The 23,000-nt window shown below is 39.1% G+C and overlaps 1 protein-coding gene and 1 pseudogene across 15 annotated transcripts in view; both read left to right on the forward strand.

The window, feature by feature from the left end:
• Nucleotides 1–23,000, forward strand: part of CCDC83 (coiled-coil domain containing 83) — a 65,571-nt gene that overhangs the window by 2,149 nt on the left and 40,422 nt on the right. For all 15 annotated transcript variants that reach the window (XM_016919933.4, XM_054661189.2, XM_009423648.5 and 12 more), the window contains 2 exon segments: nt 8,095–8,217; nt 16,216–16,300. In XM_016919933.4, the coding sequence (XP_016775422.2) occupies nt 8,123–8,217; nt 16,216–16,300 (180 nt within the window). In that variant the 5' untranslated portion in view covers nt 8,095–8,122.
• LOC104001282 (adenosylhomocysteinase-like) lies at nt 103–1,468 on the forward strand (annotated as a pseudogene).

Consider the following 23,000-nt stretch of genomic DNA (forward strand, 5'->3'; position numbering starts at 1 on the left):
TAAACTACCTGGGAACCCCCTGCCCAGTGCCATACCCCCAGTGCCTGTCCCCAGATCGAGGCTTGGGCCCCTTCAGCCATGTCTATCACAAGCACCACCAGCATGTCTGACAAACTGCCCTACAAAGTCACTGACATTGGCCTGGACTTCTGGGGACGCAAAGCCCTGGATATTGTGGAGAACCAGATGCCGGGCCTGACGTGCATGTGGGAGCTGTACTCGACCCTCCAAGCCCTTGAAGGGCACGCGCATCACCAGTTGCCTCCATAGGACCCATGGAGATGGCCATCCTCATTGAGACCCTCATTACCCTGGGTGCCAAGCTGCAGTGGTCCAGCTGCAACATCACCCAGGACCATGCGGCAGCTGCCACTGCCAAGGCTGGCATTCCAGTTGTACGCCTGGAAGGGCGAAACAGAGGAAGAGTACCTGTGGTGCACCAAGCGGATATTATACTTCAAAGACGGCCTCCTCAACGTGATTCTGGATGTCGCTGGGGCCCCCACCAACCTCATCCACACCAAGTACCCACAGCTCTTGTCGGGGATGTGAGGCATCTTCAAGGAGACCATGATTGGGGTCCACAAGCTACACAAGATGATGGCCAATGGGATCCTGAAAGTGCCTGCCATCAATGTCAACAACTCCGTCACCAAGAGCAAGTTTGACAACCTCTCCGGCTGCCAGGAGTCCCTCATAGATAGCATCAAGTGGGCCACAGACGTGATGATTGCCAGCAAGGTAGCAGTGGTAGCAGGCTGTGGCAACATGGGCAAAGGCTGTGCCCAGGCCCTGTGGGGTTTCAGGCCCATGTCATCATCATCAAGATCGACCCCATCAACATACTGCAGGCTGCCATGAAGGGCTATGAGATGGCCACCATAGACGAGGCCTGTCAGGAGGACAACATCTTTGTCACCACCACAGGCTGTGTTAACATCATCCTTGGCTGGCACTTTAAGCAGATGAAGGATGATGCCATCATTTGTAACACTGGACACTTTGACATGGAGATTGATGTCAAGTGGCTCAACAAGAATACTGTGGAGAGAGTCAACATCAAGCCCCAGGTGGACTGGTATCAGCTGAAGAATGCACACCACATCATCCTGCTAGCTGAGGGTCAGCTGGTCAACCTGGGTTGTGCCATGGGCCACCTCAGCTTCTTGATAAGTAACTCCTTCACCAACCAAGTGATGGCGCAGACTGAGCTGCAGACCCACCCAGACAAGTACCAGGTTATGGTTCTCTTCCTGCCCAAGAAGCTGAATGAGGCAATGGCTGAAGCCCACCTGGGCAAGCTGAATGTGAAATTGACCAAGCTGACTGAGCTGCAAGCCCATTACCTGTACTTGTCCCGTGATGGCCCCTTCAAGCCAGATCACTACCACTACTGAAAGCCAGACCTGCCCTTCGCCTTCCAACTGCTGTCCTTGTCCAGGCCCTGCCTCTCCTCCCTAAGAGCAAATGGCACCCACTTTGTGATTGGTTTGTCAGTGTCCCCTATTGACTCCCTGGGGCTAGTCACTCAGTTTTTGGCCTCTGCTGCATCCCTCATACTGTTCCAAGTGTGGAAGGGGGAATTGAGAGGCCCCTCCTCAAGCCTTGGTCATGATAGGGGTACAAGGGAGACAGCCACAGGGAACTATGAATTCAATGATCTTGGAACTTCTCACTAAGTCAGTCCTTCCTTAGCCTGGAAGTTGGTAATGGAGTCACAAAGCCCATATACTTTACCATCTAGGCATTCACCCGGTCTGTGGACTTATACCTGTGTGCTTGGTTCACAGGTTCAGTGGTACCTCAGCCCATGACAGAAAAGCAGCAGCTATATTGAAGGGCAAAGAGGAACTGTTGTTTGAATTTTCCTGAGAGCCTGACTTAGTGCTGGGCCTTCTCTTCCACCTCATAACAATGAGATTGGTACTTTTAGTCTCTGTTTTATAGGAGTTAGAATAGACTGTTAAGGGACAACTGAGAAAGGAGAGAGAATTGATAGCCAGAGGTTGAGAGGGGCCATAAAAACATAAAAGCAAGCATAGATCTGCTACCACTTTGTAACAAGATAATTCCTATCACAACCCTGGGTCAAAAAGAGAATAATCTGGTCCATAATGTTTATGTTAAAAAAAAATAAAAAGCAGGAAGGTGGGTAAATAAAAATCTTGGTGCCTTAAAAAAAAAAAAAACCCTAGGAATACAGCTTACCAAGAAGGTAAACGAGTTCTACAATGAGAATTTCAAAACACTGCTGAAATAAATCAGAGATGAACACAAACAAATGGAAAAACATTCAATGTCATTTTTCATGGAATTAAACAAAACTATTCTAAAATTCATATGGAACCAAAACAGAGCCCTAATCACCAAATCAACCCCAAACAATAAGAGTAAAGCCAGGGGAATCACACTACCCAACTTCAAACTATATTACAAGGCTACAGTAACCCAAACAACATGGTACTGTTACAAAAACAGACATATAAACTAATGGAACAGGTTAAAGGACCCAGAAATAAAGCCACACACCTACAACTACTGGTTTTGTGACAGAGTCAATGATAACAAACAATGGGGAAAGAACTCCCTATTCAATAAATGGTGCTGGGATAACTGGCTAGCCATATGTGGAAGATTGAAACTGGACCCCTTCCTTTTACCACATACAAAAATTAACTCAAGATGAATTAAATACTTAAATGTAAGACCTAAAACAACAAACACTCTAGAAGAAAACCTAGGAAATACCATTCTGGACATTGGCCTTGGCAAAGAATTTATGACTAAATTCCCCAAAGCAACTGCAACAACAACAAAAAATAGACAAGTAGGACTAATTAAAGAGCTTCTGCACAGCAAAAGAAACTATCAACAGAGTAAACAGACAACCTGCAGAATGGGAGAAAATATTCACAAGCCATGCATCCAACAAAGGTGTAATATCCAGAATCTATAAGGAACTTAATTCAGCAAACAAAAAGCAAATAAACCCATTTAAAAATAAGAGAAGGACAGGCTGGGTGTGGTGGCTCCCGCCTGTAATCCCAGCACTTTGGGAGGCTGAGGCAGTCAGATCACGAGGTCAGGAGTTTGAGATAGTCCTGGCTAACACGGTGAAACCCCGCCTCTACTAAAAATACAAAATAAATAAATAAATAAATTAGCCAGGCATGGTGGCACGTGCCTGTAGTCCCAGCTACTCGGGAGGCTGAGGCAGGAGAATCACTTGAACCCTGGAGGCAAAGGTTGCAGTGAGCCGAGATTGTGCCACTGCACTCCAGCCTGGGCAACAGAGTGAGACTCCGTCTCAAAAAAAAAAAAAAAAAAAAGGCAAAGAACATGAACAGATACTTTTCAAAAGAAAACATACATGTGGCCAACAAATATATGAAAAAATGCTCATCATCACTAATCATTAGATAAATGCAGATCAAAACCATGATAAGATACTATCACACAGGAATCACAATGGTAATTATTAAAAAGACAAAAAACAACAGATGCTGGTGAGGTTTAGCAGAAAAGGGAACACTTATACACTGCTGGTAGGAGTATTAAAGAACACGTGGAAAGCAGTGTGAAGATTTCTCAAAGAACTTAAAACAGAAATACCATTCAACCCAGCAATCTCGCTACTGGATATATACCCTAAGGAAAATAAATCATTCTGTGAAACAGACACATGGACTCATGTTCATCGCAGCACTGTTCACAGTAGCAAACACATAAAATCAACCAAGATGCTAATCAGTGGTGGACTAGATAAAGAAAATGTGGTACACATACACCATGGAATGCTACACAGCCATAAAAAGAACAAAATCGTGTCCTTTGCAGCAACATGGATGCAGCTGGAGGCCATTATCCTAAGCAAACTAATGCAAGAACCCAAAAGCAATACTGCATGTTCTCATTATAAGTGGAAGCTAAACATTGAATAAACATGAACACAAAGATGGGAAAAATAGACACTGTCTATTACAAGCCATAAAGTGTGAAGAAAAAAAGTACAAATTGTGGGGCCACAAGGCGAGGTTATTTATCACTAGTTAGGACAATAAGAAGAGGCTTCTCAAGATGAATTTAAATATTAAAGGATACAACATCTGTTTTTGAATTCCCAAGATGAGGGTTTATAGAAGTAGTTAGGTGTCACTGGCATTAAAGGAATTGTATTTTGTTGAAGATGAGTACCATGAATGGTTTTGAATATGTATTTCAGCTTTGCAATTAACATTATAGTGAGGTATGTGCCTTCTAAGTTAGATTGCTCTTTAATAAGACTTTTGGAAGTACTGCATTACTACTACTACTATTACTTTTATTAGCCTTACAGTTTATAGCTGAGAATCCAGTATAATTTGGGAACTGCAGTTCAAAACCATGCAGTTAATGGCTCAGTTTCTAGCTAGTTAATGGCTGAGCCACAACTAGACTTCAAGACTCCTAGCACCCAAATAGAGATCTTTTATATCATGCACTCATGCCTTGATGGAATCTTATTCTGAACTTCTGTCATTGCTAATGCTGTTAAGTAAATATCTTTCATTTTAATCTACATTGTATGTAAAACATTAGCTATCAAACCTCAAACTCCATTTTATATGTCCAGAAAGGTATTAGGGCAGAACTGCCATCCCTCCCAGCCTCCACAGAATTAGGAAAGGAGTCATTGGGAGGCTTCTGGATATTCACGCCTTCACAAAGTCATTAAAATAGTCATTTTGGGCCAAGTGCGGTGGCCCATGCCTGTAATCCTAGCACTTTGGGAGGCCAAAGTGGGTGGATCCCTTGAGCTCAGGAGTTCAAGACCATCCTGAGAAACATGGCAAAACCCCCTCTTTACAAAAAATTTAAAAATTAGCCAGGCATGGTAGCATGCGCCTGTAATCCCAGCTACTCTGGAGGTGATGTGGGAGGATGACTTGCACCTGGGAGGCAGAAGTTGGAATGACCCTGCATTTTTAGCTTGGGCGATGGAGCCAGACCCTGTCTCATTAAAAAAAAAAAAAAAAAAAAGAGAGTCATTTATTTTAAGCTTTCTAGATATTGAGCCAGGATGCTGAGATAGTGCAGGAAGGGATACACTGTGTGTTCTATAGGTAACTTTGCAGAGCCAAAGCAGTATGGGATAACTACATATGAAAAAAATGATTGTGATATGTCCATTTTTAGTAAATAAACTTCTGGCTTCTCACTGAGAGGCGTTTGGGAAATATTTATTGCAAGATTTTATGACAGAAAATGATGGAGTAGATTCTGGAAAGGTTGGCTGGAGTCCTGAGTCTTTCAAACCCAGGATGCTCACCTGTCCTTACATCACGGTGTATGTTTTAGAGACCTCAGACACAGTCGGGAGAGGAAAACACACATGGCCACAAAAGGGAGGTCACATGCTGGATGAAGATCTCCCTAGCATTATCTGCATGATTTTGCAATGAATTTTAAAGCTGCTCATTTTTTTAAAGTTCTGCTGCAGTGTGCTTCTGTCTTCCTATCTGTCTGAGAAGGGTCTTGCCTCATCTATACTTTATAACTGGGGGCCAGGTAAAGCACCATGCACAGAGCAGGCATTGAATAGATGTTTGTAGTTACTGACAGATTCGACGTCTATTTGTCAGATATTCTAAGTGTAACCTTCCTGGAAGATAATTGCATTTACTTTGTGAATATTTTTCTAGGATTCTCACCCTTTACTGAGAGAAATCTTCTGGGTGGTCAGGAACTGTGAATCCTTGTAAATGTTTATGAAAGTCCCCATGATTTATAGCACATTATCAAATGCAAAAATAGATGTTGAGGTACTATCATTAGCCCATTGGAAAAATGCAGCTATTAAGCAGACAGTCCAATTGGCTTACTAATTTTCTTAAAGTGTGTGAAACAATGAATCTTAATAGAGTTTATGTATAAAGCATTTGTGCTTTAATGGGTCCACACTTTCACTCATATTTTATTAAAATCCTTTGCCATAAGCTGCAGTTAGGTAAGTAATTATACATTAGTCAGAGAGTTAAAAACATAAAAGCCAGATAACTAAGGTAATTGAGCAGGATGAGGTCATTTTTCCTCCAGCACCAGATGGGTACCACAGGTAAAAACCGTAACACTTGATCTCTTCCATATGACTTAGAAAGAGATTAATGTTGGCATTGGTTTTAACTTTTAAATATTTTATAGTAAAAATTATTACTAAATGGTAAGTTATTGTTTTAAAATGAAACATTTGTCAGTATGCTTTTTGTGCAACAGCCAAGTTTAAAATTCTAATTCTAAAATGGAAAATAATATAAAAATTCAACTCTACATCTGAAGCAAAGAGTAATCTTCTCTTAGCTGATAATTTTCTGTGAACTGTGGTGGTATCATGATGACACCTTTTGGTGGGAGCCTATTAAATTATTCTCAATACTTTCATATTTGAGAAGACACTACTTAACGTACTAATGTATTAGATCTTTTTGTTGTGTCATCTGTGTGCTTTTCAGTTGGAAAGTATTGTGGTATATTTGCATTCATGTATATGCTCAAATTAGTTAGCATACAGAGTAGTGCAAACTTGGTTAGAAAAGTCACAGACATAAAGACAGCCTGACTGGAAGTCTGAGTGTGCAGGCAGCATGTCTACAGAGAAAAAGCGTGTTTTCATTTTAATAAGTTTCTCCACTTTGGAGCTGAATGGTCTACAAAGATCTATGTGGATTGCCAATTCAGTGATCCAAATCAATGAAGGTTGACAACAGCAAACCTTATGGATTAGTCTTTCCACACATCATCGTACTTACAGAAGGCAGCCATTCTATGCTTTAGTTACCCAGAATTTGAAGAAGCTTGACCTGGAGCAACAACTGAAGGGAAAGAGGAAGGGGCACTATACAGAGATAGAGCTAGAGATATATGCCCTTTTTCTATATCTCAGACACTATGCTAGGTGCTTTAAATATTAGCTTATTTAATCCTTACAATAGCTCTTAGAGTAGAATTGTTATCCTTCTCCCTTGACAGATGATGAAACTGAAGTTCTTCAAAAAGATTAAGTAACCTATTCAGGGTCACAGAGATAATAGTGATGGATGTAGGATTAAAGCCCATGTCTGCCTGATTCGTTCATGCATCCACTCATGTGTTTATTTGACAAGCATTTATTGTGTGTCTATTGTGCTTAGTGAGGAAATACAGTAGTGCACAAGAATTACATCATCCCCACCCTCATGAGAGTTTCCAGCCACTTAAATAATTACAAAGGTTATATTTTATGCTTTCTACCACACTTAACTACTGATACATTTATTTAAGGCTAGGTACTTATTCTTTTAAGATTAGTGGAAATTAAAAGATAAAAATGTGTTAAGGAAGACTATAATCTGAAAAGTCTACTTTAGTACCCAAACCAAACCTATGAAAGTTCTCCTGCTTACTATAAACATCTGTGAACAGTGGGTCTTGATTTTCCCTTTTAAAAGGTATTTTTGATTTTTTTATTATTTGGTATGAAACCAGTTAATAGCTGATGAGCAGTTATTAGTACATTATTATTATTCGCATGTGTAAATCGCAACCATTTTAAAAGTACTTCAATGTGTGCTTTTATTTGCTGTTTATAACAACCCTGCCCAAACCTAATTTTTTTGGATCCTGATTCTAGTTCTTAAGTCTTTTGGATCCTAGCTTCTTCGTGCTCATGAAAATTGTAGTTTTGTTTTCATTTTCTTTGAAAAATTAATAGACATTTAATTAATGTCTCTCTGCCAGACACTGTGGAGAAATAAAATTATTGAAAAAGCTCAGTTCTTTGCTCTTAAAAGACCTAGATAGGGGCAACAGATATAGATGAATAACATAAGAGAGGGAGTCTCTTAGAAAGTTTTGGGTGGAGGGAATGCTATACATGGGCTAAACATGGAATTCACCAGAATCAAGAATCCAATCATTTCATGATGTTCCACCATTGTGGTGAATGTTAGATCTGGGGACATGGAAGCAATCAGGATAGAAAGCCAGTATTAAGTCCCAGAGGTACCTTATCTAGAGTAAACAAAAGTAGGGAGGCAAAGATGGAATTTTTCACTTTTCCTATGTCTCTTTTCTAAACAGGTATATTTCTTAATAGCTAACCAGCACAATGGAAAACTCAGGGAAAGCAAATAAAAAGGATACACATGACAGGCCACCAAAAGAAATTAAACTGCCTACCAGTGAAGCACTTCTAGACTATCAGTAAGTTTTTATTCTGAAATCTGAAAGTTGCCATAGATAAAAGGCAGTCATTGTTAAGACTCATATAACTGCAAATGCAAACAATACATGCAGCAGCTGCCAAAAGAATAGAGGTGGGTTTGGAGGCCTAATTGCACTCTTGTGCTATGCACATATTTTTAAAGGTTTTTGAAACTTTGAATATAACATAGTCCAAGTAGTAGCTATGACTACTTAGACTATTTTATGAAATGAAATGAGAGCTGCTATGAAACAGCTTTCATTGATGTACTATTGGCTCCTTCAGTTGTTTATTGGTTACTCTCACCTATGTATACAACAGCTTGCTAGCTTACCTCTTAAAATAAAACACAGAATGGTTAGTTTACATTTATAGAGAGTAGAAGAGGCCGGGCATGGTGGCTCACACCTGTATTCCCAGCCCTTTGGGAGGCCAAAGCAGGCGGATCACCTGCTTTGGTTGGGAGGTTGGGAGTTCGAGACCAGCCTGACCAACATGGTGAAACCAGGTCTCCACTAAAAATCCAAAAATTAATCGGGCATGGTGGCGTGTGCCTGTAATCCCAGCTGCTCGGGAGACTGAGGCAGGAGAATTGCTCAAACCCAGGAGGCAGAGGTTGCAGTGAGCCAAGATCATGCCACTGCACTCCAGCCTGGGCAACAGAGCAAGATTCCATTGAGGTTCCATCTCGAAAAAAAAAAAAGAGAGAGAATGGAAGAGAAATTTTCCCTTTATGTGACCTTTTATTTCTTAGACATTCCAACTTACATTATTCCTAAATGGCTACATATCAAATCCAAATGATTTACAGAAAATTCTTTTTAATAATAATAAAATTTTATAATGTCTCACTCCTAGGAGGTGGAGACAAAACCATGGGTAACATTTATTCCATATTTATGTTTTATTCCAACAAATAGCTCCTTGAGGGTCTGTGAACCTTAGCTTTTGGCACAAGGTAAGTGTTTTAATTTGTAATTCTTAGAGAATTAATAGATAAGTGTTAGTCTTTTCTTGCATAAGGCTGAAATATACTTCATTCATGTACTTATTCAATAAATACTTGGGTGTTTACCAAGTGCAAGTCAAGTGCTGGGTACTGGAATGTAGCAGCAAACAGGACCACATGGTCCCTGCCTTGATGAAGCATGGGAGACAGACAATAAACCACTAATTCGAGCTTTAAAAAAAATGACAGGGTGGTATGGTGGCTCATGCCTATAATCCCAGCCCTTTGAGAGGCCAAAGCAGGTGGATGAGCCCAGGAGTTTGAGATCAGCCTGAGTAACATGATGAAAACTCATCTTTACAAAATAAAAATTAGTCCCTGCTATTTAGGAGGTGGAGACGGGAGGATTGCCTGAGCCCAGGGAGGTCAAGGTTACAGTGAGCCATGATTGTGTCACTGCACTCCAGCCTTGGTGACAGAGAGGGACCTTGTCTCAAAAAAACAAAAAACAAAAAAAAACAAAAAAACATGGCTATAATAAAGGTACTATAAAAGAAAACTGTAGGGTGCTGTTTAACAGTGTAACTAAAGGACTTTAGTCAGAGGAGTTAGGAAAAACTTGTTTGAGAAAGCTTTGAGCTGATTTCTGGAAAAGGAACAAGCATTATGGAAACACAGAGCAGTGAAGAGCATGACTTATGGAAGACAGGAGGGTAGGAAAGAGCTTATCACAGGCCAGAAACTGAGAAAAGGGAGGGTGAGGGAGGCAGGGCAAGAGCAGATGCTGGTGATTTAGGCAAGGGTCAGATCAAGAAGAACACTTGGGTTTTTATTAGAGGAGTATAAAGTTGAAGATGGAGAGCCCATGATGCTAGTGACTAGGTCTTTGTTTAAGAGAGTTGTTGTTGTTTAAAGACAGAGTCTCACTCTGTCACCCAGGCTAGAGTGTAGTAGCCTGATTATAGCTCATTGCAGTATCAAACTCCTGGGCTCAAGTGTTCCTCCTGCCTCAGATTTCTGAGTAGCTGGGAAGACAGGCATACACCACCAGGCCCAGTTAATTTTTTAATTTTGGGTAGAGCTGGGTCTTAAACTCCTGGCCTCAAGCGATCCTCCTGCCTCAGCCTCCCAAAGTGCTAGGATTTCAGGCATGAGCCACCTCACCTGGCCAAGAAGGATTTTAGATTTTAAAATCTAAAAGAAGGATTTATTTTAAAAATGTACCATAAAAGATGTATGTTGTCCTTAACAACATTCAGGGAAAATCTGTCTCCTTCTTTGGAGATCCCAATATATTCGTATGAACTTTTTAGGATTGAGTGAAGGGATCAGAACACCAAGAGAGAAGAGGCTTTCACCTGTTTCCTTTTATCTTCTACTTGAAATAACATTAACTAATAACTAGATACTATTCATACTCATTTCTCAACATAACTGAAAACTTTCTTCATCTCATCTTAGGAGAGGTGGACAAAAAGCCAAGCTCTGTGAATGTAACCTGGTCTCTAATTTGCTCCCATGGTGTAACTGGTGACATCCAGTTAACAGCTGTTTTTCTCTCTTTTGGGTGGACCAGAAACCAGTCTTTCTCCTCTTTAACAAAGGTTTACAAAAAGGCAAACGTTTAAAAATTCTCATGATCTAGTGCAAGTTATAAACTGAACATCTCATACCCTTGTTCTTTTGTATTTGGTAAAACTAAATAAACAATCTCACGAACTGGAACAGCCAAGGCCTTGCTGTACCATGCTCTACTGATGACAGTTTATGCATTCCATGTGTTCCTCGGTGACAGAACTGTTGTCACATGACACATAGCCAAGACATTTCCTCTCACCATCTGAGGAAGGATTGTCCAGGAGTTCCCTGGCAGCCTCTTATATCTCTCTCAGCTCCTAACAAAGCAGTGAGCACATAGTAGATAGTTAATTCATGGTTTTTGAGCAACTGAACTTTTTTCAAATTTATCCCAAGAAGAGAAAGTCATGAACTTCTATGGTTGTTTGTGAAGAGCTGATACTACCAATGTTCAGTCTATAAAATTATCGTCTCTGAATAATGATGGTTTTTATTTTCTCCTTTATACTTGTCTTGCCCCCAGTTTTCTACAATAAGTATGGATATAGATATAGAAACAGGTGAGAATATGGTCATGAGTGAAAAAATGGAGATTTTTTTGAAAGTCAAGTTTGTTTGGATCAGTGATTTGTTTGTTTGTTTTTGAGACAAGAGTCTCACTCTGTCACCCAGGCTGGAGTGCAGTGGCATGACCTCGGCTCACTACAACCCCCGCCTCCTGGATTCAAGCAATTCTCCCACCTCAGCCTCCCCAGTAGCTGGAATTACAGGCATGTGCCACCACACCCAGCTAATTTTTTGTGTTTTTAGTAGAGATGGGGTTTTGCCATGTTGGCCAGGCTGGTCTTGAACTCCTGATCTTGGCCTCCTGCCTTGGCCTCCCAAAGTGCTGGGAGCCTCCCAAAGTGCTGGGGTTACAGGTGTTAGCCATGTTTGTTTATTTTTATAGAGACAGGGTCTCCCTATGTTGACCAGGCTGGTCTCAAACTCCTGGGCTCAAGGGATCAGCCCACCTCAGCCTCCTGAAATGTTAGGATTACAGGCGTGAGCCACTGCGCCCAGCCCAGATTTGTGTTTTTATATGAATAAGGCAGTTAGAATATTTGAGGTGAAGGAAAAAAATATGGCAGGTCTTGTGTGCTTCATTCTCCCTCAACAAACTGTGAGCTCCTTGAAGACTATTCTTTACTCATCTCTGTACCTCTAGTATCTAGCACAGCCTTATAGTATGAGCTCAGAGTTTCTTTGTTGAGTAAATGTTGTCGGATCTTGTCTGAAAGCAAAATCACACTCATGAAAACAAATACAATGTTATTTTTGCCTGTTGATACAGGAAACAAATTTTTTAACGTACTAACACTCAGTGAGGAAATGCCCACCAATAAACAAGCTCTTTCTTACCCACTGGTGAGTATAAATTGTTCAAATATTCTGAAAACATTTGTAACAAAGCAATCCTGCCCTTTTATCAGGTAATTTCATGGATATAGGAACTCTTTCCCGGAACATAAGGTCATGAACTTCTATGGTTGTTTGTGAAGAACTGATACTAAATCTATAAACCAATACTAAATCTATAAAGTGCTCATCTCTAAGTAACGGTAGTTTTTATTTTCTCCTTTATACTTGTTGTCTCCCAGTTTTCTACAATGAATATGGATAGAGATATAAAAACATGTGGGTATGGTTATAGGTTTAAAGAAAAAAACACAAAAATATAGGTTTTTTGGAATTCAAATTTATTTGTTTTCCTTCCCAGAATTTTCAATGAAATTGCATGGGTGGGGGGAACATTGACACATTACTAACATTTTAACAATATAGAGAGTGGGGGAAAGGTGACATATTGTCTTACTAACAATTTAATATCACTGTGCTTTAGAATAGTGCCATAACCTTTTCAAACTGCTTTAATGTATATTGCTTTATTATCACCCCACTTGCTTCAGCACCTAGTGTGACATGTCAGATTCTAGGGCACTGAGTAGATGGGGGAGATATTAAAAAGGAAAAAAGTGTATAAGGAACAATGATGCTTGAAGTCCCCATAATAGTGTTGAGTTCTGAAGTTAAGCTTCATCTGCTTCCTGGTAAAACACACCTTTTCATGAAGCCAGAGAAGGCTGAAGTGGATTTCAAAGACAGGCTCAGCTAAATTAGACCCACAGCTACCATAAGCTCCACAAGCGGGCCAGTGAAGCTGCCAAAGCATTTAGGCCATCTCAGAATTCCCCACTGAGGCCTGCTGCTGCCACTCACATCATCCTGAACTGCTCACTCCACAAATGGACAAGAGACAAAGCCTGAGGCCATTTGCTCCTAAATGCTCTGAGGGAGGGGTGGTGGGCTTAAGTGTGGGGATGCCAGTTGTAGCAAATAGAAATAAACGATGCCCAATTAAATATGAGTTTCAGATAAACAGCAAATAATTTGCTTAGTATAAATATGACCCATGCAATGGGGCTGGGGCTGCACATGGTCTCCAGCCCAATCGTTGCATGCTCAGTCATCACCAAGGAAAGCTCTCAGCTGCAGCCAGGGAATTGGTCTATTAACGAGCCCATCTGTAGACTCAGTTTAACCAATGAAGACCACATCTTGAGATTCATTTGCCTGCTCTACCCATGTAAAGAAGTAGTATTAATAGATTTATAACTGCAGAAATTATGTCAGTAATTTGCACATTTGCATAGGTTCTTTTCAGATAATTTTCATTTATAATACTTTTTTTTTAAATCTCCTGAAAAACGGGAGATAGAAAAGGCACTCCTTCAAAATTTTTGCACAAATGTAAGCTTTAGGTAAGAAGTCAAAGATGAGCCAAGTGTGGTGGTGCACATCTGTAACCCCAGCTACTTGGGAGGCTGAGGCTGGAGGATTCCTTGAGCCCAGGAGTTCAAGCCCAGCCTGGGCAGCATAGAGCCTTATTTTCTTATTATTTTGTGGAGGCTGCCCTATCTACTATAGTAGTCCCCTCCATTTATGGTCCTTCTTATATCCTGTTATTTTCCCCATGGTATTTATCATAATATGTAAACAATATGTTTCAATATGTTTATGTGTTTACTTCTTATTATCCAGTAAAAGGTACTCCTTGAAGGCAAGGATCATGAAGGTGTTGTTCAAAATTATCTCTGTAGGCCAGGCGCAGTGGCTCATGCCTATAATCCTAGCACTTCGGGAGGCTGAGGCAGGTGGATCACTTGAGGCCAGGATTTCAAGACCAGCCTGACCAACATGGTGAAACCTCGTCTCTGCAAAAAATTCAAAAATTAGCTGGGTGTGGTGGCGTGTGCCTGTAATCCCAGTTACTGGGGAGGCTGAGATGGGACAAGCGCTTGAACCTGGGAGGGGGAGTTTGCAGTGAGCCGAGATCATGCTGCTGTACTCCAGCCTAGGTGACAGAGCAAGACTCTATTTCAAAAAAAAAAAAAACAAAAAAACAAACAAACTATCTCTATAATGCCTAGAACAATGCTGGGCACCTTTCAGCTCTTTAAATCTACATTGTATGTATGACTGTTTGAAAGGGAATATTGGTCCATTTAAATTGCAGAATTTTGTAACTATAAAGGAAGCATAGAGTTCATCTCCATCAATCCTCTTATTTCTGGAGATTAAATATCCTTAGAGAACTGGAAAACCAGCTCTAAAATTCAAGTTTCATAGTATCCAAACAGAGCTTTTTTTGACCAGTAAAGGATTTTTTTTAATGTTGCATTTTCTCATTATTGGGAAAGAAAGAGCCTAGTTTTTCTCTCTAATGAGTATACAATGTCACAAATATAATTGATGTCTGGGGGAAAGGGCTAAGGATATAAGGTTTAATTCAACTGAAATTTACTAAGCATTTATTTTATGCTAGAAACATTCACATATGATTTCTTATTTTAATCCTTACGATAATATGCAGAGCTAGGTATTTTTATCCCATTTGACAGCTTGGACATTTAGGCCCAGGGAATTGACTTGCCTGAGATCATGTAGACAAGAAGTGATAAGGGCAAGACTTAAAACCAGAGTTTCTCATTCTGTAACTACTCTTCACTCTACTACAGAGGTACTATATTTCTGTTTTTGTTTTATTTTGTTTTTAATTGAGCCAAAGGGTTTAGGTAACACATTTCTGTTGCCTTATTTTGGTCTCAGATTTAAAGTTATAAGATTTATTAGGTCATAGTGATACAAGATATACTATAAAGTTTTAAAAATTATTTTATTTATTTACTTTGAGACTGGATCTCACTCTGTCACCCAGGCTGGAGTGCAGTGGCATGATCTTGGTTTGCTGCAACCTCCGCCTCCTGGGTTCAAGCGATTCTCATGCCTCAGCCTCCCGAGTAGCTGGAACTACAGGCATTCACCTCCACACCTGGCTAATTTTTGTATTTCTAGTAGGGACAGGGTTTTGCCATGTTGGCCAGCCTGGTCTGGAACTCCTGTCCTCAAGAGATCCACCTGCTGGCCGGGCACGGTGGCTCACACCTGTAACCCCAGCACTTTGAGAGCCCGAAGCGGGCAGATCACTTGAGGTCAGGAGTTTGAGACCAGCCTGGCCAACATGGTGAAACTCCGTCTCTACAAAAAATAGAAAAATAAGCCGGGTGTGGGGGCAGGCGCCTATAATCCCAGTTACTCGGGAGGCTGAGGCAGGACAATCACTTGAACCCAGGAGGCAGAGGTTGCAGTCAGCCGAGAACATGCAACTGCACTCCAGCCTGGGCGACAGAGCAAGATTCCATCTCAAAACAAAACAAAACAAAACAAAAAAACCCAGATCCACCTGCCACGGCCTCCCAGAGTGCTGGGATTACAGGTGTGAGCCACCATGCCTGGCACATGTTTAAAGAGATACACTATACTTAACACCTCAAATAGCTATCAAATAGCCTATAAGAAAGTCTTTCTGCACTTTTCTATCTCTCTTTCACACCTTACAGACACTCAACAAATACTTGTTTAGTGTTAAAGAAATGTATTTGTGCCAGGAAAGAAGTTTTTATTATTTGTAGAAGAGATGGCACACTAATGAACTTGAACCAATAGGCATGCCTAGTTTACCTTAGTATTTCAAGAAGGTGTGCTTGCCCTTATAAAGTCTTAGATTTGTTTGTCGTTTTTGTCTAAATGTTTTTAGAATTCTAGAAAGCATGTTTTCTGTATGCCCACTCCTAGTTTTCCTTTAGGCTAAATTATTTATGAACAATTAGAAAGTATAAAATTATGACTATAAAACATGAACAGGGATTTTTTTTTTCAAAAAAAAAACCAAACAACTTTGAAGTTTTCTCTCCAATATATATTTTAGTGAGTAAAATAGATTCAGAAACACAAAACCATTTAGGAAAGGTTTTTATCCCTAAATGTGTTTTCATAATACATTTAATAATTCACTTCAAATACTTTTTAAATTTTTTCTCATTTCCTAAGATAAATGATTCTAACACATTTTATCTTTGTTGATTCTCAGATGTCAAATAAAGGAAGATGCCGTGGAGCAATTCATGTTTCAAATAAAGACACTTAGGAAAAAGAACCAAAAATATCATGAAAGAGTGAGTATAAAATTTAGAACCTATATATAGTCATTAAATATTTACACTCATGCTTTAAAAAATTGTGGATTATGGTGAAATATACTCTAGGAAATTATCTTCTTCAAAGCTTGGAATTGATTGATTTACAATCTATTTAAGTTTCTTTATACATGTGAGGCAGAAGGATACTGCTGTTCCCATTATATTAGTTATAATGTCAGTGGAAGTTGGGTTGAATTATGTTATTTAGACCCTGAAGACACTGAATCTTAACTTCAAAATTTTAAAGTTTTGAAACCACATTTATCTTTCGACTTTTTATTTAACCAAACTATAAAACATTGGTTCTCCATTTTAAATCTCTTTGTCTTTTTTCTTTTAGATTTTCAGAGAGTATGCGTATGTAAATACCATTTGAAAAGCACAATCTCAGTTGTTAAAATTAGTAATTGCATATTTAAGATGATATACTGTTTTTATAAAATCAGATTAAAATGAATATCAAAAAGGTGCTATATATGACTATCGGGACTAAAGATCAACAGAAATAAAGTTTGGAAGCAATCAATGATAATTAACACAATTTATCCCTCAAGGTATCTCATGAATGATGAAATACTGAGAGTGCCCCCTTTTAACACATTTATTTTATATGGGCCCTGAAACTTTCACAGTTAACTGTTTTATTTTGGCTTCTGTCTAAAAAGAATATATCTACAAATTTTAATAGAGTCTGGAGTCAGAGACCTGAGTTTGCATCCTGACTGTACAGCTTACTGCTGATGTCATTTTGGCCAGATTTGGTATGAGCCTCAATTTCACTCTTGTAAAATGGGGATTCCTGTCTCCCCCATAGGGCTAATTTATTTGTCCATTCAGTACATATTTAGTGGATAAGACAAGCCAGTAATATAACTGTGACTCTGACACTGTCACGATTCTTAAGGTTCATTCACTTGTAATAGGGACTAAAACAGAAGCTCAGTTTGGCCTGGTGCCTGAATGCAGGCTCCACATGAGATCCAGAGCACTAAAGAGAAGTAAGTCCCATCGATGCACCCATGCACATCCTCCAGTGATCAGCACAGGGACTTGTAGATCAGGACTTGGTTGTGGAAAGTAAAACAAATCAGGATTGAGTAATCATTTTCCCCTTAGCCCATCATTTGGAGCCAGAAATAGTTAAAGTTCTTGTTTCCATGAAGATTGGCTCAAGAATGCACATTAGTGGACCCAGCAGTGAGGAGCAAGGAAAGACAGATTCTAACTACAACTCTGTATCTGAATATCATCCATTTCTTTCCTTTTATGTTGTTATTGCTGTAATTTAAACCACCATCTCTTACTCATCCTTCCCTCAAAGTACATTTTCCACAGTGCAACCAAATTACCTTTTGAATATTGTAAACCAGGTCCATTCTTTCATTCCTACTATTCTACCACAACTGCTCTAGCAAAAGTTATTAATGACTAATTTGCCAGGTCTAATAGACTCTTTTTAGTCCTTACTTTACCTCTCATCTCTTAACATCCTTCAGTGGCTTCCTATTGCACAGAAAATAAAATCTATCATCTTTACTAAAGTCTTCAGCGCCCTTCAAAATCTGACCCCTGTTCACCTCTCAAACCTTGTCTCCAGCTGCTGATGGAGGATTTTTTGCTCCTTAGCTCAGCTAGGTCTGGGTTCTTGACTCACAACCAGGAAGAGGTAGGCATGCAGACATGCGAAGAGTGAGCAAGGCGGGAAGTTTTATTGAGTGATGAAACAGCTTTTAGCAGGGAGGGGATGCAGGGGTGGTCCCCCTACCCAAAGGCAGGAAAGTTCCCAATATGGCTGAGCCCAGGGATTTTTATGGGTTCAGAGTAGAGACTGTGTGCTGATTGGTTTCTGAGTATGCAAAAAATTTTAGGGTGGGCACAATAGTGTAGAAAACCAATTAGGAAAGGGTAGGTATATGTAAAATAGGTGAAGGATGAGGACCAATCAGAGGAAAGCTCGCCAAACAGGAAGGCAGGTTATCAATATGGTTGGAGGATTTACCCAGGACTGTTTCCAGCTTGAAGGTTGGATTTCACTGGGGACCGGCCCCATCTGCCTAGGCATTTGTCTGCCTCCTGCCTCTATCACTGCTCCACCTTTTGCTTACCATCTCTTCTTTGAAATCTTGAAAAACCAATCTATTTATTTATGCCTTTACTCATGCTGTTTCCTCTTCCTGGAATGCTTTTTTCTTGGTTAGCTCCTTTTCATTCACCCAACCTAAGTTGGAATATTGTGTAAAATTATATCTCCATTATTAAACAGCAAGCTTTTTAGACAGCAGCAATCCAGTCTTACTTCTTTGTTTCTCCAGAAGAGTCCAGCTTGAGTAGGTGTTCAATAAATATTTGTTGAGTTGATTCATGCTAACACTAGTGGAAGAAAAAATGTTTTGAGGTCATAGATATTTAACATGACTCATGTTTTCTCTTCAGTTATTTCAAAATCAGAAATGCCCCTCTTCTTTCCTACACATCATCTCTTCCTATGTATATTTAGTTCTGTTTGGATTATCACCCCATTTATTATCTTTCTCTCAGTTTGCATTCATTGCTCCACCTACCTCATTAGATGTTCCGTAGTTCACTCTGTCTACTTCCCTACTCTCCATTCATTCTTTCATTCCTACTATTCCACCACAACTGCTCTAGCAAAAGTTATTAATGACCAATTTGCCAGGTCCAATAGACTCTTTTTAGTCCTTTCTTTACCTCTCACCTCTTCAGCAGCCACTTCCTTTATCTTAAAACCCTTTTCTCCTTTGGGTTCCAGGACCTCACTGCATCTTAACTACTTCACTGACCATTTCTTCTCATTTTTCATTCACTGCTCTTTGCCTAGACCCATCCCTTAATTATCACATTTAGCAGAGTTCTGATCTCAACCCTTTTCTCTCACTCCTTTTTGGGGTCATCTCACTTAACACTATGGCTTCAAATAACCATCTATTTGTTAATAATTTTCATATCTATATTTGATAAATTTCATAATATTGTACACCAAAAAAAATGAGTGTATGTACAAACGGAAATGAATAAAGTCTCTAGCTTAGTTAATAACATTGTACTAATGTCACTTTCCTGGATTTGATAATGTACTATGGTTATGTAGAATCTTATCACTGGGGAAAGTAAGGTGAATAGTAGAATGGAACTCTCTGCTCTGTTTTGGCAACTTCCTTTCTTGTTTTTTCATTTGTTTGTTTGAGACAGTCTCACTCCGTCACCCAGGCTGGAGTGCAGTGGTGCAATCTCTGCTCATTACAATCTCCACCTCCCAGTTTCAAGGGATTCTCGTGCCTCAGCCACTCAAATAGCTGGGATTACAGGCATGCGCCACCACACCCAACTAATTTGTGTACTTTTTGTAGAGACAGGGTTTCACCGTGTTGGCCAGGCTGGTCTCAAACTCTTGACCTCAAGTGATCCATTTGCCTCAGCTTCCCAAAATGTTGGGATTACAGGTGTGAGCCACCACACCCAGCCTCTTTTCTTGTTCTTATGAGTCTCAAAAAGTTAAAAGGGTAAGCGTGACATGACTTTATATGAAAACAAAATCAATCTTTTTTTGTAGCTTACTTACTGAATATCCTTTTTCCATTTTTATAATGTGATAATTATTCTTACCTTAAATAGTAATTATTTACCTCACTTTGTAGGATAAACATATTTTTAGCACATTAGTGATACAGCTAACTAAATTTCGTTTCTGTATATTACTCAAAATAATTTTTGAGACATTGAATTCTGTCAAATGCTATCAGACACATTCTCCTTCCATTCAAAATTCATATGGGGTTTGGGAAGTTTAATATAGATGATATTAAATTTATATATAATGTCAAATATTGTTTAATAATGCTTATGCAGGCCAGGCACAGTGGCTCATGCCTGTAATCCCAACACTTTGGGAGGCCAAGGCAGGAGGATCGCTTGAGGCCAGGTGTTTTGAGACCAGCCTGGGCAACACAGTGAGAGCCTGTCTCTACAAAAAATTGTAGAAAGTAGCCAGGTGCAGTGGTGTGCACCTGTAGTCCCACCTACTCAGGGGGCTGAGGCAGGAAGATGCTTGAGCCCAGGAGTTTGAGGTTACAGTGAGCTATGACCATGCCACTGTACTCCAGCTTGGGCAACAGACTAAGATCCTGTCTCTAAAATGGTAAAAATTAAACAATTTTTTTTTTTAATTTTGTAAATGAAAAATATCACATGCTTGAAAAGAATAGTCATTGTGTTAAATATTTGATCTAGGAGATCTGGATTTATTTTAAGAAGTATTGTGTCAAGTATGGAAAGAAAACTAAAATTTCTTTGTATATTATATACATTTCTTTGTCACTTGTATGTAGTGGTTTTAAAATTACCACTCTTTGGAATTTTTTACCTGTATATCATGGTAAATATTTTTGAGCTGGGATTGAATTTAGAGGCCACTGTTGTCTTACTAAAATTAACTAACATAAGTAAAATCAGATATCTTTACTTAGGATTCAAAACATAGTTGATAAAGGAATTTTCCACTTCTACAAAAATAAGTGGAAAAGTCCATATAAAGAAAAAGTAGTAGCAGAGCAATAGTTTGGCAAGTGATATTTCCATTGCTATTATTCAAGTTTCTATAAATATTTCATTGTAAAATAACATGTCAAACTAAAATAATTCAATTTATTTATAAGCAAACAAAACATGAATCTATTTCATTTCAGAAAATAGAATATCTGAGAATTGGTTAAAGAGTAGTAAATTATTTATTTTTCAGTTGTTAATATTCATTGGCCTTCATTTTTTAGTTAAACTTCATTTTGAAATAAGTATAGATTAACTTATAGTTATAAAAATGATATAAAAATGATAGAAAGGTCCTATGTACCTACTACCTAGCTTCTCATAACATACTACAAAATCACAGTACAATATTATAACTAGGATATTGACAAGATTAACATGGAAAGTCAAGATACAGAAGATTTCCATCACCACAAGTATCCCTCATGTGACCTTTAAAGCCACTCACTCCCCTCCCAGTTCTGCCCCCTCATTAGACCCTGGCAACCATTACTCTGTTCTCCATTATTATAACGTTACTTCAGGAATGTTATACAAGTGGAATCATACAATAAGTAACCCTTTGGTACTTGGCTTTTTAAAATTCAGCATAACTCTCTGGAGGTACATCCAGGTTGTTGTGTGTGTTATCAGTTAGTTTCTTTGTATTGCTGACTAGTAGCATGGTGGGGATGTACCAGTTTGTTTAACCATTCACCTGGAGGACATCTGGGTTGTTTCCAGTTATTGGACATTTTACATAAAGCTAATATAAACATTCATGGACAGGTATTTGTAAGAACAAAAGTTTTCATTTCTTTGGAATAAATGCCCAGGAGTTCAATTGCTGGGTAGTATGATAGTTACATGTTAGTTTTTAAAGAAACTGTTGAACTACTTTCCAAACTGGCTGTACCTTTTACATTCCCACCATCATATAAGAGGGATCCAGTTTCTCCTCATCCTCTTCAGAATTTAGTGATGCCACTATGCACTATTTTAGGTTAGCCTTCTGGTAGGTGTGTAGTAATATCTTAGTGTGGTTTTAATTTGCATTTCCCTAGTGGCTAATGATGTTGAATATCTTTTCATGTGCCTGTCTTTTGCTAATTTTATAATTAGACTTTTTGTACTCTTGAGTTTTACGTATATATATAATCTTCTAAAACTAGTCCTTTCTTGGATATGTTATTTGCAAATATTTTCTCCTAGTCTGTAGTTTGTCTTTCATCCTCACAAAAAGGTCTGTAACAGAGTAAAAGTTTTTAATTTTAATGAAGTCCAGTTTATCAATTTTTCCTTTATGGATTATGCTTTCAGTGTCAAGTTTTCAAACTCTTTGCCTAGCCCTAAATCTCAAAGATTTTCTCCTATGTTTTATTCTAAAATTTTTGTAGTTTCACCTTTTACATTTAAATCATGGTCCATTTTGAGTTAGTTTGTGTATAAGGTGTGAGGCTTAGATCAAGATTCTTCTTTTTTTTCTACCTGCAGATGTCCAGTTGCGTCTGCACTATTAGTTGATAAAGCTATCTTTCCTGCATTGAACTGCTTTCATACCTTTGTCAAAAATCAGTTCGACATTGAATAGGCATTTCTCCAAAGAAGATATACAAATGGCTAACAAGCACATGAAAAGATGCTCAACATAGTCATTAGAGAAATGCAAATAAAAACCACAATGAGGTACCACTTTCTCCTAATAACTGAGCCTCAAAATACATAAAGTAAAATTTGATAAGGATAAGTTTGAGGATTAACAATTTTTTTTTTTTTGAGATAGAGTTTTGCTTTGTTGCCCAAGCTGGAGTGCAGTGGCATGATCTCAGCTCACTGCAACCTCTACCTCCTGGGTTCAAATGATTCTGCTGCCTCAGCCTCCTCAGTAGCTGGGATTACAAGCAGCTGCCACCATGCCCAGCTAATTTTGTATTTTTAATAGAGATGTGGTTTCACCATATTGTCCAGGCTGGTCTTGAACTGACCTCAGGTGATCCGCTCGCCTCAGCCTCCCAAAGTGTTGGAATTACAGGCGTGAGCCACCGCGCCCCGCCTTGTGTGGGTCTGTTTCTGAGTTCTCTACTCTCTTCAGTTGATCTCTATGCCTACCCCTCTGTCTATACCATATAGTCTT

This window comes from Pan troglodytes, chromosome 9 (genome assembly GCF_028858775.2).
Source record: "Pan troglodytes isolate AG18354 chromosome 9, NHGRI_mPanTro3-v2.0_pri, whole genome shotgun sequence".
Lineage (NCBI taxonomy): Eukaryota > Metazoa > Chordata > Mammalia > Primates > Hominidae > Pan > Pan troglodytes.